We start from the raw sequence: 23,111 nt of genomic DNA, 5'->3' as shown, positions 1-23,111 counted from the left end.
TTCTTCTCAATAAATCAGCTAGAAACCCAAGAGAAAATTATTATAGCTCAGGTTTGTTCATCTTGTAACCTAGTGAGCCAAATACATCCCACTAGCTATTATTCTGCTCTGACAAATAATCATCCAGCCCACCCCTCTTTTGTAGTCCTAAGTAGCTATCAAAATACAGGACATATACTGAGGCAGTAAAGCAATGCTTCTCAATTTCTGATCCCTCATACAAAAAGGACTTCTATTTCCAGAAGCCCCAGCCAGAATGACTAATGGTCAAGGATTCTGGGAATCAAGAACCAAAACCTTTGGAAGGCCAGAGGTTGAGAACAGCTGCTCCAGAACATTATGGTGTGTGCTCTGTATTTAGCTTCTTGAGTCAAAAGGCTTCATAAAATGAATGGGGGGAAAACTAATCATGGAGATTGACTGTAATGGCTATTAAATTGGGAAAGAGTACATGATGTTTTTGATTGTTTTTAGTCCTTCCCTGAGCACTATCTAGGGGAGAAATCAAGAAAGTGAGAGGGTTGCCTGACATGACTATTCTTTAATTATAGCAGTAGTAGTATAGCACCACTATGATCAATCTATATCTATATAAATAAAAATGTAAATGTTTGTTCAAAATCTTAAATCTCCGAAAGTTCTTCCCCAATCGATTCATGCCTTTCTATTTTATAACAAATTAGCCGCTAATAAAGAATTTACAAACCATACAATTAGAAAGGCATTGTTTCGTGTATGGAATAAGTTCAAGCTGATGCTGTACCCGAATTTGCCTCTTTGGACCTCAATTAATGAGGCCTTTCATAGATACGATGTAATTTGTAATAACAGATGGGTAACTTATCAGGACTTAGTTTTAATAGACAAAAAAACTAATAAGATAACTATGAAAGCGCAGGATGAATTGGAAACAGAGGGTTATAATCTTAGTTGGTTCTTATATCGTCAGATTAGAGAGAGATTTTTATTTGATTTGAAATCCTTTAACATCTACACAACATATTCGACTGTGGATAAAATAATTCTGGGGGTAAATAAGAAAAAGATTTCTAAGCTTTATAATCTCTTACTGGATCTAGAAATGCATGAGGAAACCATAAAACCCTGTATGATCAAATAGGCACAGGAACTGGAGGAAGTATTACCATTATCGCAATGGGAAAAAAATTGGAATGTTAGGCTTAAGTATACCACCTGTATAGCCATAAAAGAAAACTACCATAAAATGCAAAATAGATGGCATCTCACTCCTATGAAACTTTGTAAAATATATAAAGACCAGAGCCCAATGTGTTGGAAATGCGGCAACAGCCCAGGTTCTTATTTTCATATGTGGTGGAATTGTAAAATGGTTAATAAGTATTGGAAACAGATTTATGGTAAGATGAAGCTAATTGTCAAAAAAGATTTTGGTTTTGATCCTAAACTTTTCCTCCTAAATATGATTGCAGATAATAGTCTCGAGGCCAAACATGGCAAACTCTTCTTTTATATGATCTCTGCTGCACGCATAACTCTCGCAACATATTGGAAAGGGGAAGCAATACCCTCTTGGAAGGAATGGATAATGAAGGTCATGGACTACATGGAATTGGACAAGCTAACATGCTATATTGAGAATTTAAACTGGAACAAAGAAAAAATGGTTTGGCTCCCTTTGGTTGATTTTTTAAATTCAGGGAAACTGATATAGATCTGAATATACTGCTCACAATCTCTTCATATTGTAGTTAAATAACTTTTATTGGTAATTCAAGAAAAATACATAAGATATTAATTTATACATCATATCTACATTGGTAAATTGGTAAACGCAAGTGTGGTATGATATATTTGGTGATTTTCTTTTGTATCAAAGTACAGCTTGGCTATGTCACGTTCTAGATCACTCCGCAGGAAGTCAATGTGGTGTGCTTGTGACTCTGTAAATAATTGTTTTATGTTTAATGTTGTTTTGTCCATGTATTGCATTATGTATTATGTACTCTGTGGATATTTGAATGTATAAATGTGGATTGTTGATGTGTTTATGTATTTTATATTTGCTTTGGTGGAAATTAATAAATATATATTTAAAAAAAAAAAACGAAAGTTCTTCCCCAATCACTTTGAAATTTTGACGCAACTTTCCATTTGAATACACACATGTTTTATGTACCTAATATGTTTTTAAGTATAGATGTCACACCTGTAACAGGTAAAAATATGTTTTTAAAACAGTGCCATCTGTTGGACGTAACAGCAACACACCCCAATGTATATGCCATTTCAATTTAAGAGATTGCAATTCCCAATTCGATTGGCATTTGCAATCACCATCAACAAAGCTCTGGGCCAATCTTTAGAATTTTTCGGTTTAGATCTAGACACGGATTGCTTCTCACATGGACAATTATATGTTGCATGTTGTGGAGTCGGCAAACCAGACAATCTCTATATCTACACAGACAATGGAACAACAAAAAATATTGTATGCCAACAAGCATTGTGAAATTAAATATTTTAGAAACGTGCGGTTTCTCTTTTCTTTCTTTTCCATTTAACCAGACTGAGCCACAGCAACATGTGGCCAGGTACAGCTGGTTTTAAATAATATTTTTATCCTTTTAGAAAACTCAAACTGCCAAACATTTTATTTTAATTTTATTACCTCATTTTATCTTCACAAGATAGGTTAAGTTGAAGATAATCCCTGGTCTTTTGTCAAGCAAGAAGCTTCACAACTTGGATCTCCTTCAGACCATTTTGATACTATAAGCACTGTGCAGCATTGCCTTCTATCCTGATAGATTTTGCTATCAGTGAATAGTGGCTTTGATGAGACTATCCATACCTTTTCTATTAAATCAATGCAGGCCTGCAAATCCAGTCCAAAGTCAATGAACACCCATTCGATGCCTTCTTTTTTGTACTCTTCTTGCTCCAAGACGAACATGTGGTGATTGAAAAACTGTTGCAGTTTTTCATTTGTGAAATTGATGCAAAGTTGCTCGAAGCTATTATACTACAAAGGAAAGAAATCATAAAAATCAATTTGCATAGGATCAAACGGAAGAACTGAGGCATGTGTGTGTGTGTGTGTGTGTGTGTGTGTGTTAGTATACAGTTTGAATTCCTTTAAAAATAGCTTCATTTTTAAAGTGTTGAATATGACAGCATATATTTCGGTTATGGGATCACTGATTTAATTATAAGTATGGCAGTGACAGGGTTTTTTTGGAAAATATTTCCCAAAATCCCAATAAAAAAATTAATCATATTTAAGTACCACTGACATTAATGTCAAGTACAACTTTCAACAGAAACTGAGCCCAATGAACTTTTCTTAGGACTAAAGCAATTTCATTATGAAAGATATTTCTCATAAGAAAATACTTTCAGATTATGAAGTCACAAAGCTAAATTTAGGAGTCAGAGTCACATCCAGATGTTGTTGCAGATCTAATGAGAAAATGCAATAAAAATGTATGCAAGTGCATAGCGTTTTTCACACTAAGAGCATAAGAGAATTATATGTTGAGCTTCCAGGACATTGTAGTAGAAATCTGGGAGAGTAGAAACCAAAAACGATTGCCTTGCATTCCCACCAAATGTGCTTCTTAAGATGTCAGGACCAAGAGAAGGATGCTGAGAACTTGGGCAGGCTTGCAAAGTTGTTCAAAATCCTAACTAGTGGTGCGGTTTCCATGGCAGTGGGTAGTGAATCTACTCCAGGTTTTACATCAATGCCAGTACCTTGCATATTTTCTTTATGAACTTTATGAACTATAATTCTGAGTTTATCTGGTGTCCCATTGACATGGGGGCCATTACTAGTCACCACTGACCCAAACTACTGACAGTTTTTTTCCTCCCAGTCTGGATGCATGAATATTGTTCTTAATCAAACTGCATACTAATGACTGGCTACCTACATTTCTGCCTGATATACTAAGTAAGCTATAGAACACTGACTCTTTCAGCAAATTTGATCTCCTAAACAAAACCAAAGGATTAAAACCTGTTACTTTAAACAACTCTGTTACTCTTATGGCAAGGCTTGGTATTTTTTACTCACATCAAAGATCTCAAAGCCAGCAATATCCAGTACACCAATGAAGAACTGCCTTGGCAACTTCGTGTCCAGGGTCTTATTGATGCGGGTAACCAGCCACTTGAACATTCTATCATATATTGCCTTGGATAAGGCACCAACAGCATAGGTAACCTACAGCAGAAATGTGAAACAATGAACAGATAAATAGCGTATAACATCCCTTTCCATGGCAAGATGGCTGAAAACAATCTCACTGAGCACTTCACTTGATCATTTAAATTCTATTGATAATTGGGGCATAGATCTACAGTACAATTATTTAGCTAAAGCTGTTGGACACCATTTTTAAGTCCTGTAGCTCCAGCCTATGGAGTCCTGGGATTTGTAGTTTTACATGGTCTTTAACTTTTTCTGTTAAGGAGTACTGGTGCCTCACATGAAACAAATCACGGGATTCTGTAGGATGTAGCCATGGCAGTTAAAGTGCTATCAAACTGCAATATTTCTACAGTATAGATACACCCTTAATATACAGTGGTGCCTCGGGTTACGAAATTAATTGGTTCCGCGGCCGCTTTCGTAACCCGAAAAGCCTTCGTAAGCCGAATTGCCATAGGCGCTAATGGGGAAAAGCCGCGTTTCGTGCGAAAAAGCCGAAAAAAGCACCAAAAATTTTCTTCGTATCCCGAAAAAACATTCGTAACCCGGAACAATGATTTCCTATGGGATTTTTTCGTATCCCGAAAATTTCGTAACCTGGGTATTTCGTATCCCGAGGTACCACTGTAGTCCCATTCAGAGTTGTCAGGTTAGCACCATTCCTTTCAGAAAATCGTGGGTCGCCATGTTACCTGGTTAGCCACATTTTACCCAATTGTGAGTCGCCATGTTACCTGGTTGCCCATTTCCACAATCAGCTGGCCCAGAAGCAATTCCTCTCCTAGGGCTCAACACTTGCCTGTTGTATCCCAGCCATGATCAAGTTTGGGCCCTGAAATCCCAGGAAATGGAAAACTGCAGATCCAGCCATGTCACATGCAAAAATTAAACAAATCACTTCCTCCAGTGCTACTCAGCCTTGTGATTTGTCTCTCTATTCAGAGACCTGGAGAATCACAACATACTTTCCAACATTTCACAGATGAAAATGAAGACACATAAGACTAAGCACCACTGGAGTTCCATCAAGACAGCAAAAGTATTAATGAAGGAAGACCACACAACCTTGGAGAGGCTATAGCAATTTGCTTTTGCCTGAATCTAAAGGAAAAGGAGAAGTTCCACCTTCTCTTCTCCTCTCCTCCATGCTGAGTCAATTGAGTCCAAACTACTTTGCACTTTGAACTCAGTTTGCAGCAAGTGAATTAAGTTCAAAGCAAAGAGGGAAAACATTAAGAGGAGGAGGAGGAGAGAGGATAATATTGGCACGGTACAAACCGCCAGAAAAGGGCAGCCTGCCGGCAGCCTAATTTCCTCCAAAGGGAAGCCGCAGCTGCTAAACCATGCAGCTTCCCTCCGGAAGCAAAAGAACCTGGGAAAACTGGGTTCTTTTCCCGCTGCCATTGTTATGTCGCGAATGCTCCAATGGTGCACTTGTGACGTAACTGGCACAGCGCGACATGCAGACGCTATGCATCTGTTACATCACAATGGCAGCACCCGTGTACATGGGGCAACGCCATTGTAGTGCCACCAGTACATTCTAGGGTTAGAGATCGTGTGGTTGCCACATGGTCCCTAACCCTAGTTGCATCACCGTCACACCACAAAGGGCCTGTCTGTCCTGGGCCATAGTTTTTATTTGTCTGTGTGATAATGTCCATTACAAAACATCTAACAAAACAATGTATCTAGTACAATATGTCATGTGTTGGTAACAAAATTACAATTGCATTAGACACAGGATGAAAATCAAAAAGCAAACAAAAGGTTACTGGATAAAATATTGAGCCAACAATAATAATCTCAACTACAACAACTGATCTCCTTTTCAATCCACTGCTATGTCTTCAAGAAGTTGCAGTGGTACTTTTGCGCTGCTACTGCAAAGGTGGCAATCTTGTGATGGATTTAAAACGATCAGCCAACACGTCACAAATAATATCAGAAAACGACCAACCCAGCTTCACTCTCTGGAGATCTCCCATGAAATGTGTTCCAGGGGTCACTAGACACGAGGGCAGTACAGTATAATAAATAGTGAACTAGGCTTGAAAACATGCTGCAGAAATAATCTATCTTGACACCACTTTAATTGCATTGGCTCAATTCTAAGGAAGCCTGGGAACCGTAGTTTTGTACGACCCTTAGCCTTCTCTGACAGAGACCTCTTGTGCCACAATAAACTACAATTCCCAGGATTCTCCAGCATTGAGCCAGGGCAGTTAAAGCAATCTCAAACTGGATTATTTCTGCAGTGTGTTTTGGACCAAGGTCTTCCATTCCCTCACAACCATAGCTACATAATTGTTGTGTATAAAGGATCCCTTTATATCCTCTCTCCAGATGAGTGGATAGCACTGTTTGAAAATGGAAAGCATTAAAAGCTTTTCTGAGAACAACAAAGGTTAGATCTCAAAAATACTGCTGAAAGTATTGTTCTATCTTTAGAAGGCTACACCATGGGAAAAACACTTGCCATTGGCTAGCATGCAGATTTTCATAAGAATAAAGGTCAAAGATTCTAGCTCTGATAAAATATTTATCCTTATAGATTCTAGAAGTCTGAACATCCTCAAAATAAGATTGGGACAGTGAAGTCCAATTATGGGCCCATCTGGAAGAGAGATAAGCCAGGACATTTTAAAAGCAGCTGAAAATGTGGGATGACAGAGAACTATCCCTGCCCAATGATAACAGTTAGAGGGTATGCCACAGCAATTACATTCTGTTACTTTATTTACACCCAGCCACTTCTGCAGAGGGGAAAGTAAAGGAAGCTTACTAAATAAAACAAACGACATATAAAAACACATGTGGCTAAAAAATGCAAAACGTTATGACTGAAATAGTATTAAACTGCCCATAAAATTAAAACAATTTAAAGCATTGATTTGAAGCAAAGAATAAAAACAGTTGAACACTAAAGCAATCAGCCTACAAAGCTTGCTGGAATAGAAAAGTCTTCACCAGATGATGAAAGAACAGCAAAGTGGGAGCCAGCCTAGCCTCCTTAGAAAGGGAATTCCAGAATCTGTGAGCAGACATGCCAAAAGTCCTCCCACAAGTTCTCTAAAACATGTCTGAAAAAATGGTGGGATCAAAAGAAGGCCTTAGAGCCTTAGAAGATAGGGTCCCAAGATGTATAAGGCTTTATAGGTCATAACCAGCACTTTGAATTATGTTCTGAAGTCCGTGGAGTGTTTGTAAGAAAGGTGTTGTAACCAGCCTCTTGACTGGTTTTTAAGTATCTGGCTGCAGCGATCTGAGCCAGCTGAAGTTAAATACGAAGAAGTATAAAACAGAAACTTTGGAACTACACAAGACAATGGTCAGGGAGTCAAACAGGAGTCCCACTGCACCACCTTCTGGGCTCACCTCTCCGGAAAGGGTCACTGAATATCAGTGCCTCCAAGTCCCATTCTACTGGGGTTATTAAAATCTACTGAGGGATCCAGCAGAATTAGCAGGGCCACACTCCCACTATCCAGTTCCTGACAAAAGTCATCCAACAAAGCAAACAAAGCTATTGTCATCCCATAACCAAGCCTGAAGCCAGACTGAAATGGATCTAGATGACCTATGTAATCCAAGAACTCCTGGAGCTAGGAGGCCTCCACATATTCCAGTTAAGTCCCAATACTTTGCTCAGAAATAGCTGGTAATTATTTAACTGAGTGGGACTCAGAGTGGCCATTTTTAAAACAAGGTCTCACAACTGCTTCCTTTAGGCATGTTGAAACCCTGCTTTCCTGGAGAGAGGCATTGAAAACCCACAATACCCACTCTGCCAGTCCCTCTTGGCTTTTTGGTTAAGCCTGGGAGGGCAAGGATCTAACACACATGCCACAGCTTTCACCTCTTCCAAGGATCCTCTCCAAATCCTTGGGATGCACAAATGGAAAAGTATCCATTAACATTGAACAACCAAGAGCCAATGTCATATCTACTGGGCCTAGATTCACTATAGCATCCAAGTTAGAATGGTTCTGGGCAATTTTATCTGCCAAATGTTTAACAAATTGTTCACTGCAGACTATTGAGTAGTCTAGATTCTGCTCATAGGCCAGGATATACGAGATCTCTAAATATTAGAAACAGCTCCACTGGGTGGCTCTTTAAAAACATGATGCTATCAGAGATTTTATTTATTTATTTTTTTTGCAGCAACCAATGCCACAAAATAAGCTTCCAAATAGGCTGTGGTCTGTGTTCAGTCAGGCTCACTCTGAGTTTTCCACCATCATCACTCTAGTAGCGGTCTCACTTATTTTGTTGCTGCTATCTCCCAAGAGAACCAGGAAGCTTCCTTGGGAGTTATTGTGCCCACCACTCTTGTCATTTCCCCATTCCAGAGGTCGACCAGAGCTTTGACACAATCACTTGTCAAGGCAAAAGAAAAGTCCCCAAGAGCCATCAGGAAACTTTGAATCACGGTTCTGTGGCAGACCATCTCAATCAGCTCCCCATATCTGTAAAAGCTCCAAGTTCCTTGCATCTAAATTAAACCTTGTAATGAACTGAGACTGATGATGGAATTATGGAATGTTTCTCCACACCAAGATCACCATCATTCCAACCAGGACAGAAAATAAGGTCCAGAGTGTGGCCAACTGCATGAGTGTCCCTGATACCTCTTGGAACAGACCCTTAGTTGTCATGGTGACCATATCTTTGAGGCACTCCTAACAGAGCAATCTTAGCATGGATATTGATGTATCCAAGTACCACAAGTGGAGAGAACACCAGCAAAAACACTAGCTGAAGAAGGGAGAATGTTAAGCAGCAGGGGGTTGACATACTAGCAGAATCCCTTATTTGTCCCAGCCACTCAAAATCAGGTGTGTACACTCAAACTCAGCAGACAGCAGCATATTTGTTCAGGTGGATGGACTGATAACAAACATGGCCTCTCCAGAGTATCTTGGTGGGAAAAACTGAGAGAGATTACCCTCCAATACACACACCAGCCACATCCAAACCAATCTCTGTCGTGCAAGCCAAGCTGGCATGGATAAAGTTCTGGATAGCAGTTGCTTTATCGTTCCATGACCTGGCATTGACAGCAATATTTTTAGCCCAGGACTGAACCTCACTTGCTGTACCTCCCTTCTTTGACCTATACCATTGAAGTAGATGTTCCATGAACATCTATTCACTGTAATTCCAGCCAGCATGTTAAAATCTGACAATCCTAGCCAATACAAAAAGTGTTGAACTAGAACACTTGGTACAAATCTTAATTTAGCACCAAATGCAATATATGGCTTCAAGAAAATTAATTAGTTTTTATTTTATTCATCTATAACATTGGAATGAATGTAATCCATGTGAGTAATTCAGGGATGTGGGTTATTCAGAGCCAGGCAATATATTTCTTGGACAGAAATCATCACAGTTCCTAATATGTTCCCATAGTTTACTGCTTTTTTTAATTGTCCAGGGTAACCAATGATTTGGCTGTTGTAACATAAGCATTAATAACTCACAGAGCCCTGGGTCTCACAGTCTCAACCGTGAATAAACCTTGCAGAGATGCATGCAGCAAAGTCATGCATGGCCATTGGATAATTTTTTAGGTAAGATTCAGTTATCAGGCCGATAATCTGCAATGGTTCAGCTAACATTGTTATTGTTTATTTTGAAATAGTCCAAATAATGGTCCAGATTAATAATAGGGATAAGCAAAATAACACTTGAGAAGAATTTTGTGCATATAAGATGCATTAAGTATAACTGGAAACTTGTCCTGTTTGAGGTAATTAAGATTTATTATTAGGAACAGTTAAGATTAAATTGGAAAAAAATGCAGTATAAACAATTGATGTTAATAGGTAACTAGTGACAGGAGCATTGTTAGATGTGTCTCTGCTGAACTCCTCTTCAGTGACCAGGGAATAGCTATCTTCTTAGGGGCTGCCACATTGGAAGAGGCTGATTTGGAGAAATTATGGTCATTTTGCAGTCAGACCTGCATTCTGTAGTGACCTCAAAACTGGATTATGAAAGCATAAATTGAATTTAAGTCATTATAATACACTAACGGGATTCCAGACATAAGGCATACCTCTGGGGAAATACCAGTAGAATTTAGGCCATTGTCTTGAGAACCCAAGAGTCTTTATGGATCAGGTTTTTGGCTACCCCAAAAGAAAGATTCCCAGGTTCTACCAGGAACTTACCTACTTGCTCTACACAGAAAATTGGGAGAACAAATATTATGCACTCCCGTCCACCCATTGTTGTGCCACCTAATTCCCCAGTTTTTTACAAAAGCACAAAAGTTACTGAACTTTAGTAAAAAAAGAAGCCAGCAATGACTGTTGCCTGTCTAGCTGTTCAATCACCAGTGCCTGACATGGCAATAGCTTCTAGCAGATTGATACTGTGCCACACAAGTAAAGGCTTCCTGAGGTCTTCCCTGAAATTTCATGAGATTTTGACAGATCTCAAAAAAGTTTGGGTAAGGCGTGGGAGGCCTGTATATAAAGGCTCTTCCCAAGCATTCTGGTGTCTGGCTGTAGGTGGATTCTGCTAGGTTGAGTACTTCAACTGCTGGCCTGCCTAGTCAGGTGCTGATGAAGATGGAAGTGGAACCCCAGATCTTTAAAATATTATGTGATGCTCCTGCTTACAGAGCTGAGAAATTAGTCTCTACAAAGTTAGTATCAGGCTGTACTATGTTGGTCTAAACACAGGCAGCCACTGGAGGTGTGGAGGGTCAATTTTCCCCTACAGCAGCCCACACAGCACCATTTTTGTATCGTTTTGAGCCAAAAATCAGTCAAAAATCACAACCATTTCTTGGTTCCTTGCGTGATTGTAGTTGTTGTTTCGTTGTTATATGCCTTCAAGTTGAATCTAACCTACAGAAACCCTATCATAGGCTTTTCCTGGCAAGCTTTGTTCAGAGGACCTTTGTCACTGCATTCTTTTTAGGCTGAAAGAGTTTAACTTGACCAAGGCCAACCAGTGGATTTCCATGGCTGAGTGGGGATTCAAATCCTGATCTCCTGTTCCAACACTCAAACAATTATGTAGTTTGCGTTTGACCTCCTATGACCACTCTCAGCGGGTTATAGAGCATCAAACACAATACACAATTGATCTCAAAAATATTAGTTTATTGCTTGGGGCAAAAAAAAATCACAAGAAATTAAAAATGAGGGGTTCACCACTTTTACAGGGTTGAGGAAAGGTGGAAAAATGGCTGTTAGAGCTAAATTCAGCCCATTCCTGCCCCTAATATAAAAGGTCTCCTTACCTGTTCTACACTTTGGCCTTTGGTGACATACTCATTCCCAACTTTCACTCTAGGATGCACCAAACCCTTGATCATATCGGAAGAGTTAACACCCATCAAGTAAGCAGCTTTGTCAGCACCTGCAAGAGAGATAAAGATAAGATGATCTGCAATTGGATAATTTATAATTTATACTTACCTTTACTAGATCCAAAATGCACAACTTAAAACAAAATAATAAAATGCAATAACACTGTAATGCCTTTATAGTCCCAACAAATAAACCTTAGATCTTCACATCACAGATACTTCCTAAAATCATTTTATGTTTGTCTCACCTCCACTGTTTATATTAGAAAGTTTATCCATTTCGGTGGTTTGACATTTGTTTACCCCCTAGAGAATAATCTTGGCTCTATGCAGAAGTGTCAGAACCCCTGCTTGGAGAGTGTATGATCCTAGTCACATGGAAATGATAGGCCATGTGGAAATAAAGACAAGAGAATAAAGTCTGACCAAGATGACTGAGGAAGAGGTGAAGTAGCTCATAGTACAAAGTGTATGGGATTTTCATGCTCCAGATAAGATTGTAGAAAAACTGGTAAATCTACATCAAATAAGTATGATCCATAGCATTTTAAGTATAATAAGCACATGTACTTTTCTTAGCAATGCTTGCAACAGCATTGTGAGATAATGCAAGAGCAGGGGTATATCAAAAAGGAAGGAGAATTTTAAATATTTTTCTTTGTAGGGGATATGGCCAGCAAAACATCAAGGGCCAGGAACAAAATCAACTGAATTAAAATGTTATAAAAGGACACAATTTCAACTTCATTATTAAGATTATCAGGGGAAGTCACAGTTTGTACCTGTCACTAATTTGTGCCAGTCTTTCACCATGCACCTGTGCAGCCTTATATTTACTCACAAGGTGTCTCCAGAAAAGAAAGCACAGATAACATCTTCTATGTTTTCCAACTTCTTCCATATTTGTATTATACCACAAAAAATCCATTAAGGAAGGGAAAACAGAATAACTGCACAGTGTGTTTTGACTGGTAGTGCTGGCAGTTGTCTTCCTGAAAGCACTCACAGAAACATTTAGCAGTGTGAAGTAAATAAAAAGTGGCACCCCCAGTTCCCTATAAAGACATCTTTCCTAATGAGTTTCACTCACATCACTCTCATGCCACTGACAGAAAGGAAAACAAGTAACCTCATTTTGTGATTTGGGGCTACCTCACACATGAAAATGCCTGATATTTGCGTAGGATCTGTCTAGCATTTGTGTAGCATCTACATGGTAGATGTTATTAATAGATCCTTACAGTAAGTGTGAGCATTCCATTTGGAAAAAAGACAAGATGGCATCCTCTATATTCTACATGAATTTGTAGTTGAATCATGCTTCAATGCTGGCAACAGAATAGTATCTTCCACCACTTCTGAACACAGTAGACTGATTTAAGGGTCATAGAACAGGCTGTGTGACAGCGCTCGACTAGATCAAGGACTCTGGAGAAATGAGTCCCCAGGGTCTGGTAGCTGCCACCTGAGGCAGCTGCCTCACTCTGCTTAGGACCAGTTTTGCATTTGAGAGTATTTCATTTTGTGTGCAGACAATCAATACAATCTAGGCCACCAAGCCAAGCATCCCACCAAAGTCTCAATAAATCTGCTTCTGCTGCTGGCCTGAGGCTATCAAAATGTAGACATGTGAATGGGTGTTGTTAACCTTAATCTTAAACGTCATAGACTCCATATAGGGTTTTGGGGGTTTTTTTAATCATAAACTCCACAAACCATTTTTACCATGTTATCTAAGTCTGAGAAAGTGTGTGAAAAGGATTAATGCACATTACATTGATACTGGTGTGATGAACAATTGATACATTGATACTGGTGTGATGAACAATTCCACTCTCTCGCTGGTCCACACATTGAGATATCATCCAGAGAAATCTGTGGTGTAGGATTATTGGATATGATTGTGTCAATAGGATTGGTTTCTATTAGGCTGGTCCACAACATTTTGTGTGAGGCAAATTTGCAACACCCCAGATGTGTCCAATATGTATGAGGAAGCCAACGGAACCAACTACTAATATTCCTGCAGCACTACTAAGGAGAAAGTGTTCTCCGCCACATCTAAGGAATTATTTTAGTTTAAGGACCTCAGGTCAAGCCACATAACATATACAACCATGTCTTTCAACAGATAAAACTAAACACAAAGGAAGCATCACCTGCAGGTTTACATTTTAATATAATACAGATAAAATCTTGGTGAACAGATAGGGAAACACTTACTTTCAGTGCCATCAGCCTCTGCTTGCTCCTCCCTGGGCCTCTGTTTAAATTTCATGTTTCCAAAGTGCATAATGGCACCTGTGAGCTTGTAGGCACCATATTTTTCTTCCGCAACAAAGCCCAAAATATCCATGGCTTGCTGGGGGGAAAGGAGGGGGGAGAACAGGACATTTTGTCTTTTCTCTCTTTCTCAAACAACATGCAGCTTTATTTTCTGGAGCTCTCTCACTGCATGGCTGGTGTTTGTACTTGTTCGGTATTGATCTTTTGAAACAGAAACTAGTTGAACAAGAAGCCACTATTATTTATTTTCCGCCTCTCTTATTTCCCAAATGTATGGCATGGTTAACGGCACTAAAACCAATTATAATTTTTTTAAAAAAATAAAATGACTGTTGTTTTTCTTTTGGAGATCGTGCTACTCCCCTGAAATTTTAGAATAAGCATATCATTATGCACACATTCCTGCAGAAGACTATCATGTGAATTGCTGGTGAACCCCAAGAGAAATGGAAGTGCCAGAGTTGGGAAACAGTTGCCAAGAATATTTCTGTAGATCTCTGTACCATTCACATCTGCAATATGCAGATGCTACCTGGAGAGTGCTTCAGGCCAACCATAGATATTTGAATGAGCAAGGTTATGGTGGTCATATAGAGCTAACATCAAAGCAAACTATTTATTCCTAATGCTTTTTTCTTCATAGCTCCCCTACCCCTCACTTGGTTTATTACAGGGATGGGGAACATGTGATTTCCAGAAGCTGATGGAGTGCACTTTTGTTTGTCCTCCATCATTGTCAATCCTGCCTGGGGGTGATGGGATTTGCCGTCCAGCAACAACTGGAGAGAGACAGATTACCCATTTCTGTTTATATAAAGACAATGTGATCATAAACACTGCCTCAGAACAAGACTTCAGATTTTTGAGCACTGATACATCTGATATTTGAGAACAAAGTCAGTGAGTTTTCTCACAACATCTGTACATGTGGAAAGATTCCACAGTGATTTCCTTGAGCATTCAAAATGTAATGAAAACCTACAGCCTCCAAGACTGTGTCTGTACATCCTTACTGCTCCTATTCTGAAATGATGTAATGGAAGAAGAGAATTTAGGCTTAAGGAGAAAGCAAGTCTGCATACTAATATAACATTTTCTCTTTTTTGGATGTTATAGCTCGATAATACAATGATGTTCAACTACTGGTCTATGCTACGATGAGATTTCTCTGGGCTGAAGATGTATTGGCCATGAATGGCATGCAACATCAAGCCCAGCTGCCTGACTCAATGGGTTGGCCCATTTGCAAGGTGCCGGGGAACTTCAGTTGCTTCCATGGCTCTCTCTAAGCCTGGCCCCAGCACCTTGATTTCCCAGGCTGTGCCAGGGCCCATGGACAGCCCAAATTGGCTGGGCTGGGTACAGGGAGGTGGGACATCCAGCCCCGGGGAACTACATTTCCCAGCATGTTCCGGGAACCAGAAATGGGCCAGGATTGGCCCGGGTGCCGGAAGGGGTGGGACTTCTGGATGCAATGACTGCTGGGCCGGGCCTATTTAAGGCCACATGGACAGTCAGAGTGTCCATTCTGGCTTGGATCTCCCCACCAGGCCACTGTCATGTGGTGTGACTGTGGGCAGCATGGTCATAACTTTCTGGGGGCCGCAGCATGGGTCCGGGATCTGGTGGGCATGGCTACTTGTGCTGCGGAGCACTGGTTATTGGGAGTCCCGATAGGATTTGGGGGTGCTGAGATGGAAAAGGAAGTGCCAGTGCTGAGCGAACCCCTTATCACATCCCCCGGGGACAAGGGGCAAGGAGTGCTGAGGCCCAAATTATGCCCCCTTATCATTCCTGGGCCCAGCTGTGACTGGACAATGGGGGATCATCAATCATCAGTTGGGGTGGTCAATGCCAGATCCTGACCCATGCCTGGGGCCAATCCCACCTGTCAGCTGTAGTTAATAACATTGTGGCCTTTTTTCTTCCACATAAGGTCTCTGTGTGTTTCTTAATTGGGGCTCCCCCTGCTCTGCAATCACTAATCACAGCAATGTCCTTAGCACACATCTAGTACACATTCTCAAATAAAAATGAGTATCTTACATCGGTTGCCATCAGCTCTTCCCCATCATCCAAATTGTCCACTGTAACCACACCTTGTGAGCAGAAGTGGAAGTCATATGGATTAGTTGAGATCAACAGCATATCTGCAAATAGGGGAAAAAAGTTAAAAGAGCTTCTCTTCTTGAGATCTGGTGCATGGATATCTCATGAGTGAAAATGGTGCACAAGTGGAACATGATAGGGAAAGGCTTATGCTAACTTTGCAACTGTGGTTGGAATATTGTTTGGAGGTGTTTTAAACTCTGCCCATTTAGTTAGGGATGTAGTGTCTAAACTAGAAGTGTGTCAATATTACATAGTTACAGCAGTTTGCTACCATTTTAATTGTAGTGGCTCTGCCCTTTGGAATCTGGGATTTGTAGTTTGTTGAGTGACCTGGAATTCTTTGCTATAGTTATAGTTCAGAAGAATGGAGTAATGTTCTCTGGCACACAGTTCTATGTATCTCAAGAAATTCTATCTCCCAATATTCCATAGGATGGAGGCATGGCAGCTGAAATGGTATCGGACTGGTATAATTATGTAGTGTAGCTAATCAGATCATTTACTGTATAATTCTGCATTTATAAACAACTCCTATTAGGTTCTCTATTAGGTTCTGTGGGGCTCACTCTCCTCGTAAGTGGGTAGAGGCTTGTAGTCTTGCAATATAAATGCTGAGAAAGATTGACCTCCAAGAGGTTAAAAAAAGAAAAGAAATCACATATTTGCACTATGAAAACCTGGCTTCTTTTCCTGCAGCTTCCAGTTTTATTCACCAAAAACATGATGAAGAACAACTCTGAAAAAACCTGGCTCCAACTTATGCTTTTCAGCACCAGCCCTTGTTCTTGCAGAAGTAATACAGCCTCCAGCATTCATTCACTTCTGACACCATAGGATGTTAACAGAGAGCTTGGATTCCAAGCTGAGGTGAAACTGCAAATTAACTTTATTTCTGTGCTCAGATAGTCAGGTCTCTCTACATAGTGCTACCTAGGGGACTCTTGTGCTTTATAGAGCTAACTCCCTAGGCTCACCTGCCTGATGCTCTGTATCTTGGACAATCTGTGAATATAGTGGCATAGGTAGCCCTGGTTCCTGATCCTTCCTCGACCACAACTGATAAAGGACAGTTGCATTGCCTCGGCTGATTATCCTATAAATCCTGAATCTTCTCAAGAGCTCTCATCTTGCAGCTGACCTAATGTTTTGATCCCACATAGAAAAGAAATATAAATTCAAGCATAGAAAAAGTCCATCACCAGCTCAAGAGATTCTACTGTTTTAAATCTAATGATGAATTAATCTGTGGCTATGTTGTTGTTGTTAATTGCCCTTAATTCAACCTCAGCTCACAGGGACCCTGTGAGTGAGACATCTCCAAGACCCACAGCAATGCTTAGATTCTGCAAATTCATGCCTGTGATTCCCCTAATTGAGTCTAGCTATCTGCTGTGCAGCCTTCCTCTCTTTCTATAGCTTCTATCTTTCCTAGCATTATTATCTTTTCCCATGAGCCATGCCTTCTCATGATGTGACCAAAGTATGAAAGCCTCAGTTTAATCATCTTGGCTCCTAGGGGTATTTCAGGCTTGATTTGTTCAAGAACCCATTTGTTCATCTTTTTGGCTGTCCACGGTATCCTCAACACTCTTCTCCACACCACATTTCCACTGAACTGATTTTATTTTTATGTGATTTCTTCACTGTCCAGCTCTCACATCTGTACATAGTGATGGTGAATACATGGGTTTCATGATTCTAACTGTTGTACTCAATTGTATATCTTTGTTCTTTAAGATCTGCCTAATTTAAATCTGTGGCTATGCCTACCAGCAATTCTTGTGGGATTATATAGTTATCTGGTTATAACTGTAATGGTGGAATAATATGTATTTGTCTTTCTTGTGCTCCTACCCCCTCATTACAGTATGGACTTGAGGGGAGGGTCAGAGCCCTTTTGTGTTTTAGCTAATTAGTTTTGATGTTTGAGGTGCTGTCTGCATGAGCCAAATACAACAGCCTTCTGCCTTGGTGGGGACGACACATGGCCCAATGTCCAGTTCTGGTGAGAGCAAGCCAGATGATGGCCAGCACATTCAACACCAAAACTGGATTTCCCCCCTCTTAGTTGAGATTTTTAAAACAGTTGCTCTAGACCATCCAGATTTCTCTGTCCCCACACCAAGTGGCTCCGTTCCCACACTCAATGCATCCCGTTGAGCCACTCAGCTCATCTGCTGCCGCCAGTTGCTTGCTTTGAAGTTAAAATGGGGCGCCTGGCCAAGTGACCTTCACTGGGCACCTCATTCTGACCTCATAGTGAAGTGACATATTGTGGCGGTGAACATGCCAGGCAGCTCAGCAGGACATGCATGCAATCAGCTGCCCGGTGTCAGAACAGAGGGCTTTGCAATGGGGAAGGTTTGGACCAGGATACCATTCCTATCCCACACTGCAGTAACTTAAAGATTCAGTTGAACATTTAGAAATACAATTTAGGCATCCAAAGAAAAGGGAGCAGGCAGAATTCACAAGAGAATATAAACACAGCAAATAAAAAGACTTCTAGGCATGAACAAATTTCAACATCTCACTCTCTGCAATGCTAGAAATGTGAGGGCTGAAGGAAAATTCATTGGGGCAGAATTATTATTTGGAGTGGGATAGTGCTGTCATTTTGAACCCCTCCAATAGCTATACCCCTGCTTCTGATGCTAACCAAGGCTAACAGTGGTTAGAATCCAAAACCAGAGAAAATTGGGCATCTTCAGGATGGTATTGGGCTTCCATATATAGATGCCACCCTGAGTAACTGTTGAATCCTACTTCAGTACTGTACTGGAAATGGGGGAGCAACCTCTATCACACCTCAGGACAGCAAAATGAGGTTATAGGGGAGGGGATATAGCACCCACAGCTTTGTTTCCAACACTTCTTTGCTGCCTCCCAAGATGTGCTGTCTGAACCTTCACTTTGCCTAATGGCAGGGATGGCACTGGAAGAGTCCAGTTGTCTACAAAACCACACCTTCTGTGGTGCCCTGGTTGTGGAATACTATCCCCTTAGAGATCCTATTGGCACTTTCTACTAAAGTCTTTGCAGTGTAATTGGTTTCACCTAAATCTGCACATGTTCCTGTCTTTACATAGTCTTGAACTGTTTTAATTGGTTTTAAACTGCCTTGTTTTAACTTATTAATTTGTTTAATATTGGCATGACCTTGATATTACCATTCCATGGTCATGGGACTATATGCTCCAGTGAAGTAAGAGGCTATGTTGTTGGTAGCCCTGCTATTGATAGGGTCTCCCAATTCACACAGACTTTTGCTGAGGAGCCAGCCTAAATGTGCCAAATAGCTACTGGGCAAGTGGAGTGACACTGGTGGCAGACAGCAGCACTGGCACTTTAGCTAACTGTGAATGAGTTAATATTGCAGGGTAGGTGGCTAGCCATGGTAAACAACTCCTGAATACCTTTTACTGTACACCCTATGATGTGACAATCCCAAATGAGCTCTTGGAAATCTTTCATTCATAGGGTCACTGTAAGACAACATCAACTTGACAGCAAATAACAACAAATGTTTAAATGATTCTTACAGTTTTAAATTGTCTTAAACTTTTCAAATTCATTTCATTGTACCTGACTCTGAGAAACCTGGGTATAGGGTGGGATTAACATATTTTAATATATAATAAATAAATAAGATAGACTGATAAAATGTGTTACAACAACAGGAGAAATGTTCAAAGATAAGAACTGTCCTCTACAAATTATTATTGTTAACCATTCCCTTCAACCCACAGGACTACTTGTGAATAACATATTGTAACAGCTGAAGTGGTATTTGAATGGTAGCTTATGCATGCAACAACCTCTGCCAGCATGGGTAGCATGGGAATAAATTCACCATGGAGGGTACATTTTCACAGTACAATATTTGCGTTCAAATCCTGTTAGCACAAAATTACTTTGAAACAGTTCCTCTAATCTGCCTTAATTAGACCACAGCAAAGGCTAACTGGGTTAAGGGTTTAGCAGATGGGCCACTCTGCCTGGATGACAAGAACTCAAATGAGATTATTACTGCTTTTGCCAAGCAGCAATTTAGTGCATGGATAAAGGGATGCCTCACTCTTTTACAAGAAGAAGTACTACATAGCTAGGGGCTTTGGCAATCTGTAGCAACTCAAAATCACAACATAGAAAGCAAAAATGTCCACAGACAAAAAACAAAACAAAATGCTAGTCCTGTATCTTCAGATAATGGCTGAGATCCACCGATAGTTATGTTCTGTTTTTCCTATAATGGATAGCAACATAGCATAATGACTGTGCATTGAAGGCAAATACATTGGCTCTGAGCATGTAATAATAATAATAATAATAATAATAATAATAATAATAATAATAATAATAATAATTTATTTATTTATATTTCTTGCCTCTCCCTATGGATTGAGGCAGGATTACAGCAGAATAAAATTACAATAATGTAGTTCAATGTGTTCACATAATGCACAATGCACATTTGCACACTGCTCTTGGAACATTAAAGAATTACTGCAAGCACAATGTTGGCATATGAGGAACTCCACTTCTGCCACTGTCAGTTGGGTACAATTCTTGTACAGAGTCTAAAAGAATCCCTTTTCATATGTAGCACAACTTACATCTGTGTGTGTCACAATAGAATTCTGGTCACTAGAGGTTTCAGGTAAAGGATACAGATGAATCACAAACTGGAAGGAAACCCATGTCATCATCTAAATTGCACGATGCTGACTACATCTCCAGTGCCATGTATTAGCCAACCATCGCCTGGCACTCTGAACTCCATGCAGCAGACTCCCAGCCAAGGCACATGAAACGGTTTTTTGTGCTGGGTGAAATACCATCTGCTCCAGAGTTTTCCACTCTGACTAGTAAGAGAGCCTATATCTCCAGGTCTCCCAGGCTGCATCCACACTGCAGAAATAATCCAGCTTGATACCAGTTCATCTGCCATGGCTCAATGCTATGGAATTCTGGGAACTGTAGTTTGTTGAAGCAACAGAACTATCTGACAGAGAAGGCTAAATGTCTCACAAAGCTACAATTCCCATAATGACATAGCATCGAGCCATAGCAGTTAAAACAGTGCCGAATTGGATTATTTCTGCAGTGTGGATGTATCCCAAGGCAGAGGTCTTTTCCCATCACCTGTTACTCAGTCTTTTTAAATAGAAATCCCATAGCTGCTACAGATGTTATCACTGCTATTATTTCTTCTTAGACACATTTTTTAAAAAAAGACTTGTAGGGTGGCCAGGATTCAAGGTGCTGGCTGAAGTCTTAAAGGAGTTGCTTTGCTTCCCCAGATCACCACACAGCAACAAATGCTAGGGCAAGAGACAGTAGAAAAGGAAAATGTTTGACTTGTGTGTAAGATGGTTTTAAAACCAGAGTGGGGAAATTTCAACTCATAAGGCTGCATGCAGTCCCTTTACTCCCTACTTTTGTGGCCCCTGAACCCCCATCTCCAATTCCCCCAATCTTAAAGAAGTTGGTATGAATTTTAGGCATTTTTGCCACAAAACCATGCAATGAGCTCTCTAAGCATAAAAGTATGCAAAAATGCCCCCACTCTTACCCAAACACCCCAGTCGCATACTAACCCTAAATACCTCTATTTCCCTCACCAGTCTCTCTCAAAACCACAAGAGGAAATTGTGTGATTTCACTTTCCATCTCATTTTAAGAAGAACTGGTCAGGAAATAAAGGTGTTTGGGATGCAGCTTGCAAGTGGTGAGGTTGGGAAACTGGCCCCGTGGACATCATGTAGTTGCCCATTCCTCTTTTAAAGACTGGGCACATTCCAGTCCATTCCCAGTTGGCTCAAGGGTCTCTGATTCAGTGTGATCACATTTGTACCCAGTGTAATGTGGTGGTTCAGCATCAGAACATCAAAAAGCCAGGAGCGAGAGTGGGCAAGTGCCTGCACCTGGACCCATCATGCCATTTGGAGGAAGGTTAAAAGTGGCATGACAGCATCACAACTCACAGGCATTCTTGTCATAACAGAACAAGGCCTGAACAGGGTGGAATAAACTCAGCAGCAGAGTAGGGGAAAGCCCCTCTGTGTCATGGTGCATTATGGATGTGGGAGGTCAAGACTGCACAGTATTTTTCAATTCTGTAAGTAATCACTTCTTTTCTTCAGGGATGCTACAATGGATCAGCATGACTGTTCTGCTACATATAATCATATCCAAACATGTACACACTTTTCCTGTTCACCTACAAATCCCATCTCTCAATATCCCTGTAGCATATGTTTTCTTACTCTTACCCTGTAATTCTGCTTTCTTTCCTGATAAGATCTGGTAGAAGATATGGTAGTCTCTTTCACCTGGTTGCTGGAAGATCACTCGGGATTTCTCTAAGAGATCTAGTTGAATAATAAGATATGGTTGAGAAACCAGTCCAAAATGTTTAGACACAATATACTGCTTAAGCAATTGTATATAATTAATTAATTAGCACATCACTTACAGATTTCAATATCAGCAGATGATAATTTGCCTGTGGTTCCAAAATGGATTCTGATAAACTTGCCCTAAAATTTGTACAAAACATAACAAATATTGATCAATTAATTGGGCATATTTTAATCTACCCAATAACATAGGCTATCTGGATAGATTACAAAAAAAGCTAAAAGCATATAGTAGAAAACAGTGGCCTGTTACAGACTGCCAAAATAAAGCTGCTTCGGGTCTCTTTGGAGGTATGCTGTTTAAATGATGCATGGGTCCTAAGAGTCCGGAGGTCGCGCCAAAGCCACACTCCATTCCTAAGCACTGGAGTGCAGCTTTGGTGCAGCTTCCGGATTCTTAGGATGCATGCATCATTTAAATAGCATACCTCCAAAGAGACCCGAAGCAGCTTTATTTTGGCAGTCTGTAACAGGCCAGTGTAACTATTACAAGAAATATACTGTATTTAAAAAGCTGTAAAGTCTAAAATATAAACAAATACAAACATGAATATGCATACAGATAATTAATATATAACCAAACTGAATTTTGATACAATATGATAATTACTGTGTTTAGATGTTATACTATCAGACTCTGGAAAAGTTACTTTTTTGGATTACAGCTCACTATATTTCCCTGGCTGCTGGGAAATGTCATCAAAAAGAGTAAAGTTTACAAACAATGCTAAAATACAGAGCTCTATTAATTAGCCTATGCGAA

General features: G+C 40.2%; 1 protein-coding gene across 2 annotated transcripts in view; it reads right to left on the bottom strand.

The window, feature by feature from the left end:
* LOC121917248 (myosin heavy chain, cardiac muscle isoform-like) overlaps window positions 1-23,111 on the bottom strand; it is a 115,973-nt gene that overhangs the window by 70,717 nt on the left and 22,145 nt on the right. For both annotated transcript variants that reach the window (XM_042443015.1, XM_042443016.1), the window contains 7 exons: window positions 22,405-22,468; window positions 22,202-22,300; window positions 15,861-15,964; window positions 13,752-13,890; window positions 11,460-11,578; window positions 4,058-4,207; window positions 2,834-3,004 (listed from right to left, as the gene is read on the bottom strand). In XM_042443015.1, coding sequence (XP_042298949.1) covers window positions 2,834-3,004; window positions 4,058-4,207; window positions 11,460-11,578; window positions 13,752-13,890; window positions 15,861-15,964; window positions 22,202-22,300; window positions 22,405-22,468 — 846 coding nt within the window. The remainder of the gene's footprint in view (window positions 1-2,833; window positions 3,005-4,057; window positions 4,208-11,459; window positions 11,579-13,751; window positions 13,891-15,860; window positions 15,965-22,201; window positions 22,301-22,404; window positions 22,469-23,111) is intronic.

The sequence above is a fragment of the Sceloporus undulatus genome, unplaced genomic scaffold, assembly GCF_019175285.1.
Source record: "Sceloporus undulatus isolate JIND9_A2432 ecotype Alabama unplaced genomic scaffold, SceUnd_v1.1 scaffold_13, whole genome shotgun sequence".
In the NCBI taxonomy this organism is placed as follows: domain Eukaryota; kingdom Metazoa; phylum Chordata; class Lepidosauria; order Squamata; family Phrynosomatidae; genus Sceloporus; species Sceloporus undulatus.
This window is presented reverse-complemented; position numbering and strand designations above follow the sequence as displayed.